This window comes from Euprymna scolopes, chromosome 20, assembly GCF_053919585.1.
Source record: "Euprymna scolopes isolate OS-2025 chromosome 20, ASM5391958v1, whole genome shotgun sequence".
Lineage (NCBI taxonomy): Eukaryota > Metazoa > Mollusca > Cephalopoda > Sepiida > Sepiolidae > Euprymna > Euprymna scolopes.
Window position 1 is genome coordinate 31,983,771 of NC_136501.1, and position 27,975 is coordinate 32,011,745.

The 27,975-nt window shown below is 30.1% G+C and overlaps 1 protein-coding gene across 4 annotated transcripts in view; it reads right to left on the bottom strand.

Annotated features, from left to right (window-relative positions):
* Positions 1-83: 83 nt before the first annotated feature.
* Positions 84-27,975, bottom strand: part of LOC145241384 (uncharacterized) — a 366,249-nt gene continuing 338,357 nt past the window's right edge. For all 4 annotated transcript variants that reach the window (XM_080104301.1, XM_080104300.1, XM_080104303.1 and 1 more), the window contains one exon: positions 84-26,702. Coding sequence is in view for 2 of the 4 variants with exons in the window: in XM_080104300.1 (XP_079960426.1) it covers positions 26,518-26,702 (185 nt within the window). In the remaining 2 variants the exon portion in view is untranslated. The remainder of the gene's footprint in view (positions 26,703-27,975) is intronic.

A 27,975-nucleotide genomic window follows, 5' to 3' on the forward strand; every position in this document is an offset into this window, starting at 1 on the left:
CACATTTACCAACAATGTCACATACAAGCCTAATTTTTTTTTTTTCTTTTGCCAGGGCTATAGAACAACTCCCAACCACTCCAAGTGGAATCCACAATAAACTGCCCCATTATCCTTAAACACATTTTTATATAATACACACGTGTTTATATCTATAATATAAAGCTGAATGTGTGTGTGTGTGTGTGTGTGTGTGTGTGTGTGTGTGTGTGTGTATCTGGTCACGAATAGGCTCCTATATGGTTAACTATTTTAAAAACCTGATTACATATAATGATAGGAGATGTATCGAGACACAGGAATGGGTATGTTTGATGTGGCAGAACGGCAGTTCATTAAAATTGTGGGGTCTGCGTTCGCGCCTGGTCCACAAAGTATGGAAATAAATGTAAAAATTAAAAAAAAAAAAACGTTTACAAGTGTTTTTAATATAGATGTACATAATAATACTTTGATAAGTATGTTTTAACTTAAATAGGGATGGTATAATAAAATTGTGGGGTCTGCGTTCGCGCCTGGCCTCCATAGAATGGAAATAGGCACAAACTTTAATAAAAACTTTTCATATCTATCTGCGTAAGTATACTTTGATAATTATGTTTCAGTTTGAAGAAATATGGCATAATAAAATTATGGGGTGTTCGTTTGCACCTGACCTCCATAGAATGGAAATATGTCACAAAGTTTAACAAGGTTTTTTAATATAGATCCACAGAATATTGTGATAAGTGTTTCAGTGTGAACAGGTATGGTATAATAAATTATGGGGTTTATCTATTTTATTTTTACTTTCATCATATTTTGCTTTGGTTTTGATACCCCAAAATTCGAAACTATCTCTTTGCAACCCTTCCTTTTCATAACCTATCATACTTTCATAAATCAGAATCCATTTTCTGTAGGCTGTTTTTGAACCCAGTTAACGACGGGTACTTTTGCTACTATATATATATATATATATATATATATACACACACGTATATATATATACACACACACACGTATGTATGTATACACATTATATACATATATATGTATGTATATATAAATATACACACACATTATACATATTTATATATATATACACATCACGTGTATATATATGCACACATTATACATGTTTTTATATACACATTATGCATATATTATACAAGTATGTATGTACATATATATATATATATATATATATATATATACACACACACACACATTCTATATATGCTTATATATACATATATATAAGCATACACACACACACACACATATATGTAAGAAAAAAAAAAAGTGAAAATTGTGTACATGTTCATCAGCGTTTAGTCTTTATTTTTTAAAGACTTTCTCAAGATGACTAATTCAGAGCAAATATTGAAGTTAAAATTTGAAATATGTGGTAAGTCTATGACTCAGAAAGAATATTTTTAATTATTTTTTTACGAAAAAAAAAAGAAGAAGCAAATCATTACAATTCAAAATTTTTAGTACTTCTATGAAATACATTTTTTTTAAATATCAATTGCCAATGTTTTGTTGGGAATGAATGTAAAAAAACCCAAAAAACATTGATATTAAAAAAAAACAAACAAACAAAAAAACAACAATCATTTCCTTTCAAACACGCAAAACATATTTTGAATTTTGATATCTATCACTCGTTTTCGGCAAAAAAAATTGAAAACATTCTTTCCATATATTTAAAAAAAATTTTATTTCTATGTTTTTCTAAAAAAAAAAAATGTCATGAAACAGTTTTTAATTTTCCCTTTTTTCATTATGTTGAATTGTCAATTTTATAACTATGTATGTATGTATGTATGTATGTATGATGAGAACAATGGAAATAGTATTCCAAAAAAATAGAGAAATAAAAAGGAACAAACCGAGTTATGTGTTCGTCAACGTTTCGTCTTTATTTATTTTATTTCATCCAGAGGAAGTCTCAAAATAAAGATGAAACGTTGACGAACACATAACTCAGTTTGTTCCTTTTTATTTCTCTATAAATATGAATGCATATGTGTGGATATATATGTAAATGTGCATGCGCATGTATATATATATATATATATATATATTTGTGCACGTATATTATATACAATTCATATATGTATTAGCACAAATAATTTTTATTTCTATGTTTTTTCTCAAATCAGTCAAACAAATTTTAGTTTTCTTTTTTTATTATGTTAAATTGTTAAGTTTATGACTAATATATATATATATATATATATATATATATATATATATATATATATAAAACGTGTGTGTGTGTGTATGTGTGTATGTATATATATATATTATATATAATGCATATATGTGCACAAACAATCACAAAATATAAAGAATTTCATTCAAAGTGCAGACATATCAAGAATCAAAATGGGTATATCATTCAACAAATCTATAATACAATAGTAACATTTTTAAATGGAAGAAAAAAAATGACTGAACCATATTTTAGTTGGCTATTTTAAAGGAAAAGCAAATTTGATTTCAAATAAGTTCAATGACACTGGCTTTTTATTCCTAATTTGGTTCATAATATAAAAACTAATTTCTAAAATAGATTTTACAAGAGACAAAGCAACCATTTTCTCTTGCATAACCGCCTCATCCTCCTCCACCTCCTTTTTTTCTTTGAATTTTTCTGATCAGGTATTAAGGAAAGCAATAATTATTAATAACAAGTTTAATTTTACATCGGAAAGGATAAGGAGGGAGAATGTGTCTTCATTCTTTGAATACGAAAAAGAAAATCAGTAACAAGTTTTTAATCAAAGAATTTCACATAGAAAAAGAAGTTTTGCATCAGACTGAAAATATTGGCAAGAATCCACTGAAAACTGTCAGTAAAAGTTTGATTGAAAATTACAAAAACAAATAAATATGTGTCGTGCAAAAACCTTTTGTAGTTAATCAGTTAATCTCATTCAACAAAGTTAAATCGATTAAGTGGATTTTGGTTGAGATATAGAAATCAAATATGGCAGCATAAGAAGTGGGTCTCCACATCTGCTTTGAATTCAACAAATGGACAAACTGAAAAAAAAAAAAAAAAAAAGACAAACAAAAAAAACAAAGCAAGCAAAACCCAGAAGATACAGATATGCAAATGTGAAGACATATTTTGCAGGATAAGTAATTTTATTTGGAATAATTTATCATATAAATCAGCATTTCTCAACATTTTTAAAATAGGTCTGAACTTTCATTCAGACCTAGAGTGGGCCCATGGAAAATATATGAGGGTTGAAATTCTGTCTTTTTTTTTATACGGATGTAGATTTATGAAATCACTGTAGTATAGCTCCATTAACCTTGAACAGAAAGACTTGTTTAGCCATTGGCATTTTTACTACATGTTTTTATGTTAATAAAAAATATTTCCATGTTACTCGAAATTTTTATTAGAGGTTATTTGGGTCTGAGGTTTCTTTTGATGCTGAAAATGGGTCACGACAGAAAAAAAGTTGAGAAGCACTGAAATACAGGACAGTTGTCTGTTTGTTTATGTGCTTGTATGTACAGCTATAAAAGTCAGAAACTACGCAAGATACACCCTACAATTTGATATATTCTTTTTCAGCACAAATTATGGGTACATTTTTTTTTTTTTACTAATATCAATCTTTAGAGGTCAACAGTAATAAAATTCGTCAAGGGTTTTTTTTCCTGATCAACTTTTTATGTAAAAGAGTCCCTTTTTGTCCTAATATTTAAATAGCAATGTAATATTATATAAAAGAAAGTCGTGTATATACGTGTCCATAAAAGCTGAAAACCACACCAGATACATTTACAAACCTTACATCATTGGATCGAGTGTGACCCTCGACCTGGTTATGGTTAAAAAGAATACTGTAATACAAAATTTTTTTAACAATCAATTTAATATAGTTTTTCATTTTTTGAAGAGTTACTTCCATTGCATTATAAACACGCTAATCTGACATCGTAAGGGATAATTTTCTAATTATATATATATAGATTTATTTACACAAACCTTATTGGCTACATATGTGCATACATGTTTCAGCAGGGACTCTTTTCAGAGAGCCTACATTATCAAGACTAAATCCAAGAACATTTTACTTGTGTGTGTATATATATATATATATATATATATATATATACACACACAAGTAAAATGTTCTTGGATTTAGTCTTGATAATGATTTTTGGTCTGATAATATATATATATATATATATATATATATATATTATATGTACATACATACATACATACATACTGGTATGAAGCAGCCATTTTCCAGATGTGTTAATTCAAGTGATACTGAAAATGGATTGTCAGTGTTTTTGAAATTACACTCCACACTAAATAGACTAAATAAAATTCTAATTTGCGGGAATACATACTTGTTATAGTGATAAAAACCAGTAACCAAATTTTATGAAAAACAACCCCATTCAAATTTTTTCATTAATACAGTATTTGAGTTGGGACAAAATTTTATTAAGTTATCAGGTACAGTAATTCGCAATTAGCAATTAATCCTTTCGGTGCTTCCTGGAATTTGAAATTTAGCAATTTATGGAAAATTAAAAAATTGATTATACGCAGTCTTATAACCATCGTTTCCTTATTTCGTTCTCTAGTCTTCACATTCCACGAGCAATTTTTATGACAAAAAGAATTATTGCTTTCTGTTTAGATTACGTGTACTGATCGAACTATTGTTCTCATCTTCAGTGTTATTTGTGCAACGTTTCGGTTGGATTGTCTTTCAACCATCTTCAGGCATATTGGTTGTTATTTGGAAAAGAAAAGAAAAAAAGTTACTAAATCAGTAGATATTTTCTTATTCTGTGAGTTAACCTCTGTTTTATGGTTTTAGTTTCGAATTTGTGAAAAAATTGGTTGACAAAGGGAGGCAACTCTAATAAAGATTGATAGGGGATTATCTCCCTTTTATCACCAAAATTTTAAGGGTGTACAATGTTTGTTTTTTTCTATCATTAGAGGCTCCCAAATGCTATTAAAACGTTGCATAAATAACAGTCGAGATGAGAACAATAGTCCGATCGATATAAGTAATAAAATCAATCAGCCCTCATCTAAAAAATTCAGAACTTTTATCAACAACTTCTAAATCAACTTGAAGACCCAATTTGAGAGGTTTTGTGGTGAGAGAGGGAGTGAGAGAGATAGAGAGAACTTTAACTCTTGTATTTTAGGATTCATGCAGTCCTGGGAGTTACAAGTAAATAATTTTAGGGTTAGATACATGTTAAAACCTGTGAGTAAACTGTTTACCCTGATAAAGACATATGGCCTTTTAGTTGTTTATTATGGTTGCTAAACTTTAGATTGCACTTTTATCATTTATGAATTTATAAGAAAAAAAAAAAAGAGACTGTAAATATTTCATGATGAATACCACAAAGATGAACTCTGTCAGTTTTGCAAATTAGTTTAAATAATTGCAAGAAGCTGCACACTGTAGTGTTATTTGATGTGAAGTGAAATAATATTATTTTGTTCTTTAGTCTTCACATTCCATGAACAATGTTTTTGACAAAAAAGAATTATTGCTTTCTAGTTCAGAATTCATCTAACACTTACTGTTGACTAGTTTTTGACCTTGAAGTATTATTATTTTTTGTTATCAGCTTATATAGATAGCTTCATGCCTTGTCCGGAGCGATTTTTATAAAAGAAAATTCTTAATAAATCAAATGCATTCAGAAATAATTGTAACATAATGGATTTACCAGGCCAATTTTTTTATGTGCTTTATCTTATGAAACATTTGAAATTGCAATATGTGTGTGTGTGTGTGTGTGTGTGTGTGCGCGCACATTTTTAAAAAATTAAAAGTTGTCATGTGATTATTGCTTAAAATAAGATATACCCAAAGAGTCATAATAAATAAATAATTCCCTTTTTCCTGGATACAATGGAAATTATTTGAAGGAAGACTTGAGACCAGTTTATATACAATAGTTTGGAATCCAAAAAGCGGCAAGATGAAAGCCAGTGGGGAGAGTAGATAAAACCTGAAGAATCCAGGTATTTTTGGAAGCACAGAAATTTTTGTATTTATTTCAATAACAATATTGACTCATTTTTCTAACTGAAACTTTGTCAATTACAATGAATTGTACTAAAAATAAAAATCCATATTTAATAGAGTTATCTCCCTTGCGTCGCTACCAGGTCAATCTCGAACATGTCTGAAATTTTACTTTCCAAATACATTTAAAAATCTCAGTCAAAAACAAAATATACATTAACAATTGAAAATATATACTGCTCAAAGGTAAATATTAATACTGTCAGCAATTTAAGTATATTTTCGTCTTGAAGACGATAATAGTTGAAATTTTTATTTTAAAAAAAGAGGGAGGAAGAAAAAAGAAAATGTAAAAAAAACAAACAAAAAACGTATCATATAATTAAAAAAAAATGTTACAGGACTTTATAAACATCTATTACTGTCATAGCATAGAAAAATATTTATAATACGTCACAAAGCTTGACATTTATTCCTCATAATTTACAAATGATTATTATTCATCTTTTTTTTTTTTTAAATTATAAGCTTGCAATAGTGCTCTTTATTACCAGCGTTCTAACTAGCTGCCAAGGTAAACTGATGCGAATAGAAATGCTAAATAAACGCTTAATCTTTGATGCCCTCCTTTCAAGTACTCGATTCAAAGAAACAGGGCACTCAGAACCTACACACTGGAAGATGGTAATATATATATATGCAATATACTGAAAGGGAAAAGTTTTCTTAAACGAAACTTTGTAGATTATAATAAATTTATATACTTAAAAAAAGTTTTTATTCTACAGAGTTATCGCTTTTGCATCATCAGATGGACCTAACAAAAAATTGTCTTGACAAGAGATTTAGAATATTTTTTGAAATGTTAAAATTTAAGTAAACAAAATACATATGCATTAACAGTTAATGTTGTCCGTAAGTATGATTTTTGTCATTTTATTATATTCGTTTACATTAAAGGAAGTTTATATATATATCATTAGCTATCATTCTAAAACCAAAAGATGTATTTAATCATCCTTCATAATATTTGTTCATATTTTTTTGAAGTACGTCTTACATTTCTAGCAGAATCCCATCAAACAACTTATCAGAGACGAATGTATGTTTCTTGGAAAATGGTTGGAAATTTATTACTTTTTAAAAATCTTTTTTATCTCGGAACGAATAAGAATATGGTGAATAAAAATTTTGATAAAAAGGATATGGTGACACTTTAAATTCGCAAAAGCATAAGAATAAAAATACACTTTTCTACTGCAGTGTTTATAGATACTTTACCCCCAATAAACAAAGGAACGATTGAATTCAAAGCACATGTAGAGACCTCTTCTTATGCTGTCATATTTGATTTGAATGTGTGTGTGTGTGTGTATATATATATATATACACACACACACACACACACATCTTAACCATACATCTATTTAACTTTGTTGAGTGAGGTTTGAAATTGGTTAGCTAACCTCTTTAGTCGTTTTATTCATAATGTTTAAAAATAAATATGATATATATATATATATATATATATATATATATATATATATATATATACACACACTAACATGCACCCATCGTTGCCCAGTCATAAAAATATGCTTAAATATGATATTTTAATTTATACAGATTTCATATTTCTTATTTATAGAGTCAAATTCTCTATTGATTATTATATTGTACCCAATATATAATAGTGATTTCGAAAGTTAACAAAAAAAAAAATAATAATTTGGGTGCCATCAGCTAAAATCGAAACCAACATATTTAGTTCTCCAACATTTATTGCTACCATCTGAGCTAAGTCCACATGCGTATGAAGACATTAAAAATTAATGCAGTTTAATGTACAAATGTATATTTGTGCATGCATAGAAGAGGACTTACATCTGGCAAGTTTCAATTTTTACCTCTTAGCAGCTATTTTTACTGGCTAAAAACTAAATTGAATTTGTTCCACACGCCTGAACCCCCCTATATATCAAGTTTTATGTCTGTAAACCAAATATTGATAAAGAGACCGTTTCATACATGCAGTCACTTATATATATATATATATATATATATATATTGAATGACCATAGTGTAATTAAAAATTAATCTGTAAAATGGCTCACGAGAAGTTGGAGCTTACGAAAAGTCGAGACCAGTGGTGACTGATAAATATGTATATGTGCAAAAACTACAAAACAGTTTGAGGACTCAAAACCCGATTGGGAACAGGGGAAACTGTATCTATTGAATAAGCTGAATTACCGAAAATGAAAGACGTTACAGATCTGACATTAGACCCAAATGTATAACAAGTGTTTACTTAGAGAAGGCAACCTACTGTCATTACTTTCGACATTTCATCTATCAAGCTTTCCCCATACTTCCAACAAGAATGACTAAGAAATAACTCATTGTATTTCCTATAAGGCTGTATGCATTTTTTCCGATTGATAATTCGTGTAAAACATGCAAAACGTGGAAGAAAAAAAAAAAATGTAAATTTTTAACGAAATATAAACGTCTTCACTTATAGGCATAATAAGCTCATGTTATTAAGCAATTTTACATAATTATAGGCATTATAAACCCATTTTCTCAAGTAATTTTATATTATTATATTATAATTATAGGCATTATAAGTCCATTTTATTAAGTAAAATCTTAAACAATCATCATGGAAACTGATCTTTGGATCATTGCACTTACTTTGAGCAGCAAAGAATGCGATTCTGACAGAAAAGAAATCAACCGGAATTTAAATATGCCTTTTGAGGAATTTTTCACTCTAGCACCAAAATATGGTCTCCGCAAAATGTATTCAATTTATTTGGAAAAAAAAAAAAATAAATAAAACAATCATACAGTAGAACCGTGCGATACGGTGGCCCTAGGATACGTTTTTTTCAGGTTACAATGTGGAACACATTTTTTTTTACGGACACTGGTTACAGTATTTGTCCCCACCCTTTACGGTGTTATTTATAATGCTATTTGATTATATACATGTGTATTATATACTGTACTGTATTTTGGTTAATAATTTTTAATGCCGTATCTCGGGGGTTCTACTGTACTTCAATTATCCTGTAGATATGATTGTAGAAATTGAAACTTAAGAGAACATAGTAGCTCAGCACCTGTCCAAATTCACCTTGAATTCTTGTGTTGTTGGTGCATTTATTACCTCTCTTGAAAGTTTATTCTGAAGTCCAGGGATCCTGATTGAGGAAGCACCTCTCCCCTGATTCAATCGAAATTGGCGGTGAAATAGTTTCTTGTGATGTCTGCATGGGCTTTGTTCTGATGTAGAAGTTAATAACAGGTCTTGAGGTATCATAATGACAATATGATGTAAAATGGGTGCTTTTGCCTTATTAGAAGAAAAGCGACATCTCCTATCTGTGGAAAAGTCTACTAGAGGTAGTTATGATATCTAATCATATCTAGGATGGAAGTCAAATTGAACAAACATTCGGACGATATATAGACATACACATCTTTTAACTATTTTTTTATATGACTTGTTGAACTTTTCCCTTCCCTCCAAATTTGACTTGATATATACATACTATTGCTATTACCGCTGTTACTTTGTGTAATATCTTACCAATGTGATATTTCCATGAGTACAAAACTTGGGTATCTTTTTCTTTATACTCGTATTCAACCCAATCAAGGCATATTGCAACTTGGGTGTAAGGGGGCAACTATTTGGGACCATATCTACAGGGGCACACTAAGTAGGGAGTTGTGAAGTGAGAAGATATTTGTTTGTATTACGTTTTAAATTTCTACATGTCAATAAAGTCAGAAAAGCAGGAGACATGGAGGGAGTTCCAAAGTTTAGCAGTTCAGGGAGGAAGAAACTATTACAGTAGAAGGCTTTCCGGCATATCTATAGTGAAGAGGTGGAATTTTGCTGCTTGACTGTAAATTGCATGCAGCGGTGAGGCCCTTAATTTGGTGACTTTGGGAAGTGTGGGATTTACTTCTTAGCTGCCATTACTCTCTGGTATACTCTGATCCAGAGTCGTCGTGCCTGTCGCGGTTAAATCAAACATCTTCTGGGCATAAAACTTTTGGAAAAGAAGTACCCTACCTCACCACTCTGAGTTCACGTTTCCCGGACTTTTCTAACATTATTTTTGTTTGCTTACTTTATTTCCTAACCTTACTTAGGTATGATACAAAACTGTATAGTGAAGCTCCAATTTGGGAGTTTGTAGTGAATGTAGAGTCATATCACATCTTTACCAGTACTCTTGTGTCCCTTCCGACCCAACATTGTTCGATCAGTTAAAATCACATCTCTGGGTTCCTATTTACTTGCCTCCCCACAAAAAGCAGAGTTAGACGTAATGTTGGTTTTTAAAGTGGAGAAAATCCAGCCACCCCCTAAAAAAAAGAAAACTCTGGATTGGAACAAAAAAATAAATTGCTTTAATCTAGAAGGATTTCTCCTTCACTGACCAAGGACAAAAATGATGAAGTGTAGTATTAGAACAGATACTACACTTACACATACCCAAAAGGCTGAGACGACTCATCTTAAAAGTATTGGTCATCAAGCCTTGATCTTGGACAGCCATTATCATCCTTCTCTCATCATAGTAGAGCAATCATCTTTTGAGTCAGTCTACAGAGTATTTGGTCTATCTATTTATTTATAACAAACTATATTTCTACAAAACAAATGACTATATATATATATATATATATATATATATATATATATTGTATATACACACACCTATTATGCACAAAACATGTATGGTTTAAGCATAAAATGACCCAATAATGGTCGACATACCATAAAATCCAATAACTAACCACAATCCATAAGTACAATTAAAATAATTATGATTATGAGAGTTGTCGCCCCTGGTTTAGTAGTTCCTAAAAATCACACCAAAATATTTAGTTAGATTTTAAAGAAAATATAAAAACTATTTGTAGATTATTTTTCAATATGATTAAATTCAATTAGATTTTTATAGACGAAACTCAAATTCACAATTTTATTTTTCGATTAAATTCTACAAATTTATAAATTATTTTGATAAATTTAAACCTACAGCAGTCAGTGAAAACATCTTTTTTTTTTAACAAACTCTCAATCCTTGTTTCTGAATACAACAAATGTGCCAACCGTTCCTTCAGAGCTGGGAAGAAGATCCTAAAATAAAGATTCCGATACAATTATCGATTCTAATCTAAATTCCATATTTCGATTATTATAGAGTTTATTATTTTTATTTTTTTTGGGTGGCTCAGTGGATAGAGGCATTGAATCCCTACAGTTCAAGGTGAGTATTGTTTGAAGATAGCAGTTTCAATCCTACCCAAAATCGGCCAGAGGATTAGTTGGGCAAATGTGGTGATATGACAACAACTATGGAAGGCAGTAATTGCTGAAGATACAGTAGAAAATTCAGCATTTCTATCTTGTTGCGATTAACAACCTGATGAAGGCCAGAGGGATAGGCTGAAACGTTGTGAAACAACAACTATATAGATAAGGATAATAGTCCGCAAATACATAAATATTATAGAGTCGTTTTCTTTTATGTGTGTATGTGAGAAGGGGTTGTCTTGTTACTGCAAAATGTATGAAATATGTACATGTATTTTCCCAAATGCACAAATACACTTGTGGGTTCGATCTCTATGAATTTTAGTTTAACTGATAATTTAAAAATCAATAAATATTTATCATTTCATCATTAATAAATGGAAAATTAAGTTTTAAATAGGAAGACACAAATAAAAAAAATAAAAATTTTAAAATCATTTTTGGCATAAATTTTTTTCCGGTTCTGATATCATCACCTCAAAGAGTTCTGATCTTTTTAATTCTCGATTAATCAATCCAATACAATCATTTATGACAATTCCTAAAGAATGTATGATAAAAAATTACATTATAACCCCCCCCCCCCGACTTACTTTTAAATCACTCCTAACAACCAGGAATTTTTCCGCATTGTTAACAGCCTTTCAGAAAATATTACAAACACAGCGTCAAGCAAACTACATCGATGAAAACAATGAAATAGCATTCATAGGAAATATCAAATTCACAAGCCGTCATCGGTCGCATGTATTTCATGGTCAGAGGAGATGACTATGTTGATTTTTGCAGGGAGTTATTGATGTCCTCCTAGCTTCTGGTATTTCCAAGTGTTCACCCAGTTGGTACTGACCAGGTTCAATGTTGCTTAACTTTGCGGTATTAATGCGATTATACCATAAACTACATCACCCTCTTATCAACTTATTTATTGCATATTCCTTGGCAGTTTGCACTTTTGAATTGAAATATATAAATAGTTCTGCTGGTACTACTTTGTATTTAAGATGATTAAAAGAGGATGACTCTAGGGTCAGTTAGAACACCGTATGAAAAAGAAACAGTTATTTGGTGAGCATAGCTTCACAACATCGGAGAGATTTGAAGAATGAAGTGAAAATCAGTTTGGGTTTGGTTGTTTTGGTTTTACGCCATATCAATCTTTTTTTTTTTTTTTTTTTTTTTACAGCATATCATTTTTGTTTTACGGCATATTAATAATTTTTTTTTACAGCATATCAATCTTTTTTGTTTTATGGCATATCAACTCTTTTTTGGGGTTCTTTAATGCTGAATGCAGTAATTTTGAAAAAAAGTTTTTATATTTCAAATTCTTTATCTCTTCAAATTCACAATGTTTGGTTCGATTGCTTAGTAAAAGAAAAGTGTTGTTTTCGTTTTTGACTATGCAGAACATGACTGAGTTTGGTGCTTATTTTGGTTAGGAAGCCAATATCTTCCGACAGCCTGATCTAGTAGCATTAGCACTAGAGAAATTCGGTTTGTACTAAAACTTTAATAAATTCATGTGTCATGCAAGATCTGAGAAATAAGGGGTCATAAAGACTCCTCGTTCTATGAAGAGTCCAGAAAAAAATTCTTAGATGAGATATTGAAATTCGGTTTAATTAAGTGAATACAATTTTGTTTTAAGTTTTGTTGTTTTCATTGAAAGATATATCCAAAAGAATGAAAAGATGATTTTCACACCTTCAAATCAATACAGTCAATAGCACACATATCATCAGCATTGAATGACTCAACCACTAATTGCCTTCTATTATTTTACTAGCAAGGTTATCTAGCATTGCCCAGAGCAAAAGTAACATTTCTATCTTTCTCCACCCCCTCCCTTGTTTTGCCCCTCCCTCTCCCCAATCCTCTTTTTTTTCTTTGACCACACCATTCTATTCTAGCTAGACATACACACATACATACAACCCTCCTTTATATAACAAATTCATCATGGAATTTGTTTGCATTTTCTTTCCAAATTAGTACATAATAACACTGAAAACCCACCCCCACCTTTGACAAAACCCAATCCACCACCCACCCACCCCAGTTGACCATCAGAGAATGAATAATTTTGTTCATAATTTTAGATATCATTTATCCTGGGTAACACTGATAAAAAAAAAAAAATACCAACTTTGTGGATCTTTGTTTTGTATTTTTTTACTTTTAGCTGGACTGTGATAGAAAATTGCTCACACCCGAGAGTATCCTATATCTCTACAAAGCCACTATTCACCCATGCATGAAGTATTGTTGCCATGTCTGGACTAATACATCTACCACGAGTTTCTCGCTCTTAGACACGGTCCAGGAAAGAGCCTTCAACCTAATGGGTCCCGCACTATCAACCAAACTCCAACCTCTGTCCCATCGCCGCAATGTTGCATCCCTGTGTCTCTTTTACAAGTACTTTAATGGAATGTGCTCTGATGAACTCATAGCACATATGTCCCCTCAACGTACATACTCTTGACTAACCTGACAAGCAGCAAAATCCCACCCCTTCACTGTTGAGGTCTCTAGATGTTGGAAACTACTCTAATAGTTTTTTCCCCTTGGACTGCTAGACTTTGGAATTCCCTCCCTATTTTCTGCTTTCCTGACTGTACTAACCTGCAGAAGTCTCAATGTAATATGAACAGACATCTCCCTACTCAACTCCCCACACAGTAGTAGCCATTCACATCCAAGTAGCAACATGCCTTGTTTTAGATGAAAAAGAGTAACAAAAAAGAAAATAAATAAATCATCATAAAAATGAAAATTAAAGCTGCTGTCAGAGGATCTTGATCGACCTAATCAAGATGATATTGATATTTTATGAAATGGACCTATCCATTGTACACCCTGTTTGTGTGATTTAACCCCATTAGATTATTTTCTGTGTGTGTGTGAGGGGGGGGGGGAATATGTCAAGTTCCATGTCTACGTTGATAAACCAGACACAACAGACCACTTGAAAGACAACATTGAACGTTTTATTGCCGAAACAGAGCTAAATTTAATGTGTAGAGTTTGTGAAAATTAGACTTCTAGATAACGCCATATATGTGGGCTGTTGGAGCAATATGCCGAAAATTTGTATTTAAATTACAAATGCAAAAAATTAATCTTTGGAATAAACCACAAATTTTTATATAAAAATATTTTTCTGTGATTTATTTAAAATTAAGTTCGCCACCTCTAAAAAATAACAAAATAAAAAAACTATATATATACACACACACACACACACACACACATAAATTATATTAGTGATGAGACGATTGCAATATTTTCCCCAGATTCCAATACAATTATCGATTCTGTGCTAAATTCCCCGTTCTAAAATCGTGTTATTACCCAGGAAAATACAAAGTAAAATGTTTTAGGTGATAATTTAGAAAATTATCATCTACATTTAAATGCAGAAATAATTTTCCTTTTCATTCGACAAACTTTTTAATGTTTTTTGTTGATATATTGTATCCAAGATTTTAGAAACTCATTTTGAGGTTTACATCTTTATTTTTTACTTGTGGCATTTTTCTTATTCATCCATTAGTGCCATTTTTACCTAAATTCGTCATTCTGATCTATAAATTTTTTTGTTGTTGTTAAAAAAAAAAAATCAATAAATATTTATCAGTTTATAATTAGTACCAAGAATAAAAACTTAAGTTGAAAAAAAAAAATTTTAGAATCGTTTTAGGAATCAGAAATTAGACATTTTTTTTTCCAATAAAGTTATCCCAAGAAGTTACAATTTTTCAGATTCTGATTAATCACCCCAACACACACACACACACACACACACATATATGTGATGAGAATAATGGAAATAGTATTCCGACAAAATAGAGAAATAAAATAAAAGGAACAAAACAAGTTATGTGATCAGCAATATTTCCTTTGGAAGTCTTGAAATAAAGACGAATCGTTGATGAACATATAACTAGGTTTGTTCCTTTTTATTTCTCTATATATGTGCACACATATAAGAGACAGAAAATCCAAGCAATCTAACTGTGCTAAAAGAAATTACGCACTCCAGAGAGTATCCTATATCTTCACAACACCACCATTCGCATATGTCTGGGCTGATGCATCTGCCACAAGTCTGTCACTCTTAGCCAGGGTACAAAAAAAAACAAAAAGAAAAAAGTTTTCAACCTAATAGATTCCGTACAATAACCAAACTTCAACTCCTGTCCCATCGCCAAAAAGCTATATTCCTATGCCTGTTCTACAAGTATTTTAATGAAGTGTGCTCTATCGAACCTGAAGCACTTGTACTCCCTCAACATAAATACCCCCCCCACCCGACTAACTCAACAAACAGCAAAGTTCCACCTCTACACTGTAGAGATCCCTAAATTCCAAAAAGCTTTTTATTCTAATAGTTTCTTTTTGTCAAAACTGCTAGACTTTGGAATTCCTTCATGATTCTCTGACTGTATTGACATGCAATGTAATATGAGAAGACATCTTGCTGCTCAACTCCCTACATTGTGTCCCTGCAGATTTGGGACTTAATAGTAGCTTCTTATGTCCAAGTAGCACTGTGCATTGTTTGGGATGGAAAAACAGTTAAAAAAATAAATAAAAATAAAAAAAAATAATGAAGCCAAGAGAAACAAACAAATTTGCCAAAACTTAATTGTTGCATTTAAAAGTGAAATCCATCTTGTTTCTACTTTTTTTTTTTTTTTCGCAATGAAGCAATTAAAAATTACATTTTAATGTGCCTTTTTTTACATCACATAGAATTGCATAATTCTGTTCCATACATTTTTTTTTTAATAATGTTAACCTGACGTTCATTTGTTAAAATGTGAATTAAACAATAATTTATAATCCACGGCATCTGACGTTGTAACAAGTTATAATCAGTATTATTCGAAATACTCTTCTTATCCTGGATTTTATTCTCGTAACGTTTCAGCTAATCTAACTTTCTATCTTCTTTCAGCGCATCTTGCTGAATCTTGTTGAACTTAGAATTCTGTACTAAATCTCCAACTAAATAATAAATAAAAATTCTGAACAGATTCCTGAATTCGACAAGATGCAACTAAAGAAGGTTATAGGTTACATCGACAAAAATGGAAAAAAATGGAAACGGCACTAACCATATGCAGGTTTAATCGGCTTCCTCTAAAGGAGGAAATTCCATGGGAGCATTCCCCAATTGCATGTATATCCTCATTAGGGGAGATGACGATGTTAGGTTTCTTGCAGAGAAGTGTCGATGTCTTCCTACATACAGCACCTGGAATTCCCAAATTGATCACTCATCTGGTACTGACCAGACTGAACGTTGCTTAACTTTGGTGATCTTAAGAGAATCGACCGAAATGCAAGATTAACATCTAGAGACGAGAACAGTAGTGCAAATAATACAAATTATCAACTAAAAAAAAAAAAAAAAATTCTTAAACAAATTTTGATCACTAAGAAAACAGGATTTTATTATGGATTAGCGTTGTTCAATGTTTGTTTAATGATTTCATCAAAAACCTCAACGCTTTGGTTTGTAAATGCATTTCGATCACATTATTGTCACAATATTTCATTGTTGCATCGAAAAATGCATCTTTTAAATGTTGAAATAAATACTTTTTTTTTAAATTCTGGAAATCAGCATTTTCAAATTGAAATAAATTTTTATCGAATAGCCATCCTTGATTTCTCCAGTTTTTTTAATTTTTTTTTTTTTTTTGTATTCAGAAAATAACAAAAATATTACTTTAAATCCAGCTCCCTCAAAAAGGGAACACAGTATGGATGTGAAATTTACCTTGCTATGAGCGATCCCATTGGCATTTTTCAGCAAAGACACTTCATATAATCAACAATAAACCCTTCCTCCTTTGGGAGGAGGTAATGCCTGTGAGGATGGCTTCCTGAGACCAAACAGAACCACCTGGCACAGTCCAAGTAGGTTATATTTACACAAGTCAAAGATACGTCCTCGACACAGTCTGACAGAATCAGCTATTTTAAGTACGGAATAATCTTGCATCTCTTGGGCTGAGGCATGGTTCAGGATAGTCTTAGAAGGTCCACCCTCCCAGGTTGTTGCCTTCTGTCTTTTGGGTGAAATAAGTTTATTGCTTACTGCCTGATGCGCCTCTACTGGGAAATACCCAGGCAGTTTTTAAAAGGCCAAAGAACTCCTTTAGGAGTGCTGCTTGTCTTGCCCTACTTTCTGATCTTGTGTCAGATCTTCCTGTGGTGAAACAGAAGTAAATGCCTAGTCCATTCTGATATAAGCCCATGCCAAGCAAATAGTTTATACCTTGAATCTGAAAATCATCTACATATGGTCTTCCCATTAGGTCGTTTCTGATTGGTCGATCTATCGGCATAACTACTGCTATGCAAATTAGTAATATGATGCAATCAGATTTCTTCAATAAGCATTTACTAACAATCTCTGTGTAAATTCCACAATAGTTTCTACATCAATCTGTATAATTTATTCTTAATAAAATTCCTTTTGAAATAATAAATGTCTGGTAGGGTTGATACTATTAAGAAAATCACCTTTTCTCTTCCATAAACAACTGTGATTGTCAGCTAAATCTAGTATATCTATAAAAGTGAGAATGTTTGTGTGTGAGGACACTTCTCAACCTATATATTCAATGAATTTTTTTATCTAAAGACTTGAAATTTGGTATATAGGATATTCAGACATGTGGAAAACTTTAATCGGTTTTCATCTGAAAAAAAAAAAAAAGGGCTGCTAAGGGGTAAAAATTGGAAAATTGATACTTGAGTGGGATCATCGGATTTTTATGTTTGTCAACTGTTTAACAAGGTTTGAAAACACTTTTTAAAGATCGTGGCAAACTGGTCTAATGGTTATCGTACTTGACTCATTGTTTTTAGGTTTTGTTTTCGATTTCAGTTCGAGTATATTTTTTTTTTTACTTACAAGAAGTAAACAGTTTAGAAAAAAAAAAAAAAACATAATACTCGCATGCACATGTCTCAGTTTCATCCATTTTTGTTTTCATTTTGTTTTTTAAAGGAATTCAACATTATGTTTGATGCCGGGCAACGCCTGGTACATCTTCTAGTATCCATTAAAGAAATGAAACGAATTTGTCTCTTTTTAAAAAAAAAGATGATCAAATACATGGAACTGCTTTTTTAACAAATAAAATTATGCAATTCTGTGTGATATGAAAAAGACACATTAAAATGGAATATTTTATTGCGTTTTGTTTTTTGTTTTTTTGCAGCAGCAGCAGCAAAAAAAAACAAAACAAGATGGATTTCGCTTTTAAATGGAAATGTTTATTTTTGGAAAATTTGTTCAAAATTGTAACAATTTAATTCTTTTTAAAACAATAAATATTCTCTTTTTTCTTGCCATAAGAATTAATCGTCAACTTAATGTTCTTCAAACTAATAACATGAATCTAATTTTTTAAAATGCAGTTAAAATTAGACTGTTTTTATTTAACTGGGGCCGACAATTTGATTTTGGAACAATTCATTTTAAAATGGGTAAACTCTGAATTTTTTGCTTTAACGACATCAAATTAATCACAGATCGACATCTTTGCTGATCGGATGATCTCATTGTTAAGATATGTGTGAAAGGTGATAACACACATACAAACATGAAATGTGTTATATTTTTTATATATAGATTTTTATATATAGATTGTTTGGGGGAATAGTTGTTAAGTAGTAAATTATACTTAACTTGTGTATGTGTTTGGCCGTTTTTTTTTTTTTCCTTTTTTTTATTTTTCCTACAGCCTTCTTCAAAGGATCCAATCATGTTTGGATATAACATTGAAATGTAACGAACGCATCTAATACAAAACAAAGAAAAAAGGTCAGACAAAAAAAAAAATTTACAATTTAGTAACGTTAAAATTTTCTAATTACATACTTCAATAGACTTGCTGGTATGAGTGATCAATTTGTTTTTCCTTTTAAGTACATTTAGGTACTTGCAAAATCTGATATATTTTTCTCCAAAATTTTAAAGTGCGTGGGCACCTCATGTGACATTAGGGGTGGGGGTGCCGGCTTCCTTCAACAGAGGAAATCTCTAGCGAATATTAAATCTAGAAGCGGTTCTCAGTCACATATATATTCAAGATGACAGTAACTTTATTTATTTATTTTTTTTATTTATTTATTTTTTTGAAAGGAGGCATTACCATCCTCTCACATACAGCACCATATCCCTGAATAGTCACTCAGCTGGTACTGACCAAGCTCAACTTTGCTTAACTTCAGTGATCTAACGAGAGTTGGTGTGCCAGTGTTATTACATTGTATATCATTAACGATAGAGTTAAAATTTTATCAGATTTATTTGCCTTTACTATTCACTCAACAATCGTAAGAGAAGGTATGAACCCCCGCATCCTTCCGGGCCCTGTGATGGGTGAAACAGCATTTTTCTTTTCAATAGATCCTTTACAATGAATCATTCAGAATAGATCTTATATTTTAGTATATATATGATGAGAATAATGGCAACAGTATTCAATGAGATAGAGAGATGAAAAAGGAACAAACCAAGTTGCATCAATGTTTCATCTTTATTCAAAGACTTCTTCTGGATGAATAAATTGAAGAAAAAAAAAAATTCATCCAGCAGTTTTAAAATGAAGACGAAATGTTGATGGACATATAACTTGTTTTTTTGTTTTTTTTTATCTCTCTCTCATGTATATATATATATATATATATATATATATATATATATATATATATATATATATATATATAAAGAAAGTTTTGTTTGTTTGTCTGTTACAGAAAGTTTGTTTTTAACTAAGAAATTCAAATTTTATGCGTAAGCGAGAAGAAACTGTCTTGTGTTACCATCTTGAAGAAACAGATAACTCAATAATTCAAATTCGCAAGATCAGCCTTGTAATGCCTACGATTTTCCATTAATCACTTAAAATTGTTTAGAAATAATTTTCTTTATATATAAAAATAAAACTACTTCATCAATTTACACGATTTTTAGAATATGATCTTTTCATTCCATCACTGGCATGTAAATTATAAAGATATGGGGAATTCCACCAAAATTCAAATTAGTTTTAACAGGGACTACATTTTTTCCAGAATTTTAAGAAAGCATTCATATTTCCCTCTGATTCCATCTGGAGTCATCAGTGTTCTATCATTAATTCCTACAATCTATAATACCAGGGATGCAATTAAAAACAAAGACATTTAGGGTGACCCCAAAAAACGGGCTCCAACTCTAATTAGGCCCCGTTTCTTAGTGTTCTGTCCGAATGAAATGAAACTTTGATCACAACTAGTTTATTACATCAAAACACTAGGGTCTTGGGCCTTTTCTCCATTGACTGTAAAATGCTCAGAAAAACAATTGAATGTCTCTGTTTTTTTGGGGGTCACCCTGTACTAAGATCAAACTTTTCTTAAGTAAAATTTTATAAAGAATACAAGAATACAATAATTCTGCATCCAGATGGTTTTTTGGAGTATTGGAGGGTAACATTTGCGATGGCTATCCATCAAGAGTAATTATGATATATTAATTTTTAATTTCTAAATTAAAGATAAAAACGATAATATAATCGTTCAAGGTTGAGAGTAGAAACACAGGATTCTCATTAGTTCCTGGGTAATGTTGGAGTTCAAGTTAGTTCCTAATATGAGTTTGAAATTGGATTCAAATTTCAATAGTTATTTTAAGGGTGACAGTTTTTTTTTTTTTTGCAGTGAAACACGTTCGTTTGTAAAATTTAACAAAAATCCAATTTTTATTGCTTTTTTTACTGTCAATAAAAATTCGATTTTAAACACATTTGGTTTCTCTTCATCAATTTTGTAAGATTTAATGATAATATATGTTTTTACAAAAACAAACAAAAACAATTTTGTCAAATTATGAAAACATTGTCTTTTGCTCTGGGTTTTTATTACTGTCTTTTAAGGGTTCCCAGTAGGCAGTATCTCTCTGCCTTTCGAATTTTAAATCCATTCTTTCAAATGAACTAAATTTTTATTTTGAATTTGATTTCATATTTTAAGAGTTGTAAGAGACTCTTGCAATTTTACCTTTCAAAAAAAAAAGAAAAAATGTAAAATTTTATTTTTTAATTGAGTGAATCTTGAAGGTCTTAAAAATTTATCAACAATAAAAAAAGCGAAAGCAAAAAAAAAAATAATTAGGAGACAAAAAAAAAAAAAAGGCTGAGGAGTCAAAAACTAAATGAACAAAATAGAACTTTACAGCAACAATATCGAATTGAGAAATGATGGAAAATTTAAGACATGATTTTCTTTAGGAAATTCCATGTTCATCTGATGGGATGAATCTCTTCTGATTGTAAAGACAAAGAGGAAATTATTTTGGTTCTATTATGAATAAGGGAATCTTCCCATTTATTTTTAAATCAACAAAATCATATGTACAACATTTAACCAGATAATATATACATATATATGTGTATATATACTAAATAATAAAGAAAAAAAAGAAAATACAAAAAGAACACTAGGAATTTCTAAATTCAATGAATAATTTGGGGGTACTTATACAGTTTAAGAATTGTGCAATTGTCAAAATTGTCCAGATGGTTTATGGAAAATGTTGGAAGGTGCTTAAATGCTAAGTGCCTTAACCCTAATAATAATAAAAAAAAATTGTTGTCTATCATTGTTTTATTATAAAAAATCTAAATATTTATCCAGATTTAAACAAAAATATAAAAAACCATAAAAGAAAAAAAAAATCATTAAAATTTTTTTTGTTTGCTATCAGTTGTTTGTTATTCAAAAAATAAATATTTATTCACGCAACTTACTTTAGAATTAATGTTTTTTTTCTCTTTATTTTAATTTTCTAAAAGTTTGTAAAAATTATCCAATAACTATACAAGATTATTGTTTTCATTTTTCAATGAGTTTTTCATTGAATTAGCTTCGTACTGATAGAAATATATTTTTCACTGAAAAAATTGTCCCGCATTTGTGTGGACTCCCCCCACCCCACCCCCACCAAATAAACTTTTATTTGACACCTTCTGGTCTTTTCTGTATACTGTCTTGACAATTCTGACGATAGCACGGTTCTTATACTGCATACGTATCAATTTGCATAAGTTAATTTTGCACATAAAATGAACATTAGTACAAGAAAAGTGGGTTTCATTTAGTACTTAAAAAATGGCTGATCTGCAAGAGTTGTTATTTCATGGGAAAATAAAATGTTGAAAGCATTTTATTTTGTTTCTTACCTTTTTTTTTTTTTAAAGATATGTACAGAAATAGTAAATATAATTAACAATCAGACTAATGTCATGTCATAATGTCAGTTATGAAAGTATCATATAACTGGAAATTTTGAATCATTTCAAAATTTTCGAAAAGAGATCTGACCGAAACATTGCAGCATTCAAAAATATGACAAAAGTCCAAAAGTAAATGTTGTCAGATTAAAATTTCTTGTCTCAGAAATTTCAGAAAAATACGACAAAAGTACATGCTTCAAGTTGTTGCTTTTTTTTTTTACTTGTTTTTTGTGCAGATCAATACGAAGAAATAAATAAATATGCGTACAAAAAAATAAATAAAAATAAAATGAAAAATCCAACATTGAAATGAATAACTGAAAAGCGAACTCAAATAAATTCAGCAGTTCAATATGATTTAAAAAAAAAAAAAAAAACGAGTCTAAGCTAAAGAATTGTTAAAGTTTATTTAAAGATTCAATACCAAACATTTTTTTTTTAAATGATTTGTCTTTTTGTCTTTTTTTTTTTCTTCCAATTTAAGCATTTTACAGAAAAAAGCTCAACAATGTTAATAAAATATGCAGCATGTGTCAGGGTGAAAAAGACAATCCACTCCAATCGCCATAATAAGCAGGAAGGGGAGGGGGAGCAAAGATTTGTTATTATTGCTTCCTTAAAAGCTTTTTAATCCACATTGAATTTTAGCACAAGAGAAGAAATGCTGGTTTCATTTGTAGTTAAAACTCCAAAGGTTCACAGAAAAGTATTTGTTGTTGTTGGGTGGCAGGAGTTAAGTCAAACTGACCAGAATAATCATTACCAAATTCTTCCACGATTATTGTAAAGAAGCCTTCAAGAGAAACAGTACACGTGGGCAAGTGAAGCGACAATACAACAATGAGGAAAATTGCATTTGTTTTGATGCAGCAGATGACAAGTGAAAGCAAGGAAATTAGCTTTACAGACAAATGTGAAAAACAAAAACAAAAAACAAATAAAAACCCTCAAGAGTCAAAATCAGAAAAAAAAAAAAAAAAAGTTGTCAAATACTTTTTTGGTTGGGGTCAGAGAGGTCAGACGGAAAAAAAAAAAATTGATCCCTTAAAATATTTGTCAGCAATTTCTGTACAGAATTTGGAAGTAGAATCGTCTTAATATAGTTCAACTGTTAGAATGTCTGATACTTCTTGAATTTAAAAAAAAAAAAAAATGAATCGATTTGTCAAACACAGTTAATTCGATCGTAAAGAATTTGGAACAAAATCTTAGATCAACGTTGGATGTGAAATTTTAAAAGCGTAAGAGATGGAAGAGGAGGTTATATGCCATGAATTAGGCTCAACAGAGAAAAGATGGTTGCTTAACTAATTTTCTAAGTTCGTTTTCACATTAAAGATATATCGAAAAAAAAGTGCAGGAAAATGGTAGAAAGTGACTTATTACGGTTTTAAAAAGATAAAATGTATAAAAACGTTTTGTTTCTTTTTGTTTTTTTAACTCAAGTTTAAATGGTAGAAAAATTGTTATTGAGAGTAGAGAAGAGTAAAATCAATTTACAATTGTTGATGAAATAAATAAATGAAACAAAGAAATCCCGTTCTTGGAAGAGTTTAGTGAATTTTATACATTTTTTTTTTTTTCAATTATGGATTACTGAAACTGGTTCTGTCTTTGCCATATGCATAAGTGTGATTTAGTCAACAAAAATTAAAGAAAAAACAAAAATGATAATAATTGCTAAAATTATACATTAAATAAAGCTATGCATTAAGTAATAAAAAATAAGATAAAATTGACTGAGGGTATCCGATGGCCGTCGGTGGGTCACGTGACTCATGTTTCTGTAAAAACCAACTACCAAACTGAATAAAATGAATACAGATAAGAATGGTTTTATATTGTTTTTTTTTTTTTAATATTAAATGAGGAACCATTTCGAGTTAAAATTTCAAGATGAAAAAAGTATTAAAACATTTGGTGGTAATCTTGACAGTGCCCGAAAATTGTGATATGAATGATTTTATGTTGTTTTTTTAAAGTATTATTAAAACATCTTGCAGCAATCTTGACCATGCCTGAAAATTATAATGTATCTATTTCATTTCAGTTAGTTTGGATAATTTCTAATTTTACATAAATACGAGTCATGTGATCATTGGATGCCTTCGGTCAATTTTATCAAAAATGAAAATAAAACAGAAGACCTGAAAAATAAAAATAGTTTTTTTTTTTTTTTAACTATCAAAATTGAATGAGTATTAATGTATTTTGATATGGAAAATGTTGCTTGTGATAGTTGATCACCTCACTTGGTTACACTCTGCTAATCAAGTAAACTAAAATGGACAGTTTTGTAAATTTCTAAACCCAAAAAAACACATTCAATGTAAAAAAGAAATATCGATAACAATTTTAAAGATGACTTCTTCAATTTGTTTCAAAATTTTAAAATCAAACAAATTTAAAATTTAAAATACAATTTTTATTTGATGTTCATTTTGCCAGATGGAGATATTATGTGTCTTAATCTATGAGAAAAAAAAAAGAAAAATAGACAGCAATGAGGTTAAAATAAGACACGTTAAAAATTTGGAAACATCCGTAGACAACGGGAAATATATCCCAAAGTTCTTGAACAAAAACAGTGTCAAAATCCACGAAAAAAAAACAAACAAAAAACAAAAAAAACGAAAAATAAAACTGAATACAAAGCTAATTTGAGAAGTAGAGTTTACGTCAGAAATATTGAATCTGCAATAAAAATCAGCTGATGAAAAAAAAAAAGTAATTTTTAAATAATCAAGTTTTTTTGTTGTTTTTTTTAATACTTGATTCATACATACACTCGACTTTGTGGGGTTATACAGGATGTAGAAATAGAAAAATTTGCAACAACAGTAGTACCATTGCTCCACAGATGACTAAAGGATTTAACTAATTTTGGGATGCAGAAAAAAAAAAAAACGGATACCACCGGAGGAGAAGGACCATATGAAAGGAAATAAGGTCAAAAGATAGATTTCTTTTTTCTTTATAACATGTCTCTCTTGTATAAGTTCTTTCAGTTTTTATACAGAATGGTTGGAAAAAGAGAATATATATATATATATATATATATATATATATATATATATTGCTCAATTTCTATTCATAATTTTGTTAGTTTACTTTGAGATTTGTACAATTTTGAAGAATCGGTGGGGGGAATATAAAAATAAAAGAGAGAGAGAGAGAGAGAGAATATATATGCCAAACAAACTTCATAATATACACACAAAAATTGTATGGCACAAAGCAAAGTCAAAGATTAGAAATTGTTAAAAAAAAAATCTTACGAATTTGCTGAACAATTCCAGGTGCTTGTGCAGAACAGTGAATTTTGAAACAAACACATTTCAAATGGAAACATCATTACATACTTATGCGTCATGTCATAATTTGTATAAATTCCAAAAATTACAGAAAAAAAAAAATTATTTTCGTAATTTTTTATAATTTAAGTTAATTACGACATGACATGTGTGTAATAATGTTTTCATCTGAAATGCGTTTGTTTCAAAATCTACCATTTTGCACAAGCACCCAATTCAATATTTGATAGTAGAAAGAGAGAGAAAGAGCAAGAAGACATTGAGGACTTGGGAGTTCATCAAAAGATCAAGTACCACACAAAAAATTGGTCATAAAATGCGATACCAAAATCAATTGAAAATTTAAATAATCAAAGGCATAGTAAAACAAACAAACAAAAAATTTGAATCATGAATAATCGATTCAGAATTAAAAAAAAAATACAAGTACTAATACAATTAGAGTAGATAATAATAAATCGATAATTATTGGAGGAGTTGTAACGTGAATGTTCTTTTTTTTTTTGTGATGGATCTTGCTAAAATAATATGTCTGAACTCGAAGATTCAGACCAAGAATTCAATTCTTTCTCATCGGCAGGTATCAGCTGGTCAGATTCGTTTATCTCTTCAACCGGAAGTAGTGGAGGTGGTTGATGCTCTTCAAGTTGCATACCAAATTCATAGTCCATCTGATATTTTGAGCGGTAGGTGGACAAACCTCCTGACAAAAACAAAAACAAAATGAAACCATAAATAAACAATTGAAATTCTATTTGCTTGTTGAATATGTTTTTTTTTTTTTCTTTTCCTGTTAGATATATATGCCCCTCCACCCCCACTAAGTTCTGCCATTTCCTTTATTTAAACCTTTAGATTATTATCGATTAAGAACGGCATTTTTCAAATATTTTGCCCCCTCCCCTTATTTTTTTAATCAACTTATTCAAGTTTTAAGGGAATTTCTATAGAATCTAAAATGTGAAAGTTGGGCCCATTTCTTGCACTAAGAGAAAAGTCAAAACGCCCTATTTTATTTGAAGTATTTATATTCTTCAGACTATTGGTCTCATCTTGAGTCATATTTTTACAATGTTTCGATGGAAGTAACCTCCAACCTTCAGGTGTATCTTGTCGAACTTGGAAATGTTTCTGTTGAACTCGGGAATCTGTAAAGAATTTTTAATGGAACACTTTATTTAATCCACAGAAGGGTAGCATGCTCTTGTTCCATCAACCATGACCGGGTAGTAGTCCGAAGTAATTCTCGATTGTATTTTGAGTGCGTTAAATAACGCGTTCCATTGGAAATTCTGTGCAGATTGCCAAGTTCGACCAGATACACATAAAGAATGTCGGAGGTTACATGGACCAAAACATTGTGCAAACAACAATCAAGATGAGAACATTAGCCCGAAGAATCCAAATAATATGAATAACCAATCCACATCTTAAAAAAAAAAAAAAAAAAAAAATTAAAATTATAATATCACTTTTAAATTCATCTTTACACAACAAATGCACCATTATTTTTATAGGCTGATTATGTATATGCAATATTATTCATGCAAGGTTAACAAATTTGCATATTGGTTTTGAAAAGAACATCTTATTAATTAACTATTGTTTTATTTTAATGATTGTTTTGGTTTTAATTAGTGATAGGACGATTCCAATATTTTTCCCGATTCCAATACAATTACTGATTCCGATTCTTTAATAATCTCTAAATATTTAACTATAGAGTTGTTATTTTCCAGATATTTTCCTAAACGTCAAATTACACTTGTGGAGGATGATTTATAGATTTTAGTTTTACTGATATTTTAAAATCAATAAATATTTATTATTTTATCATTATTACTAGCAATGGAAGATTTTGCTTAAAACAAAATCAAATAAAGAATCAATTTGGCATCAGAAAATAGGCACCAATTTTTTTTGATTTTGATACCGATTCCGAGACTGCCAAATTTATCAATTTTTTCGATTCCCGA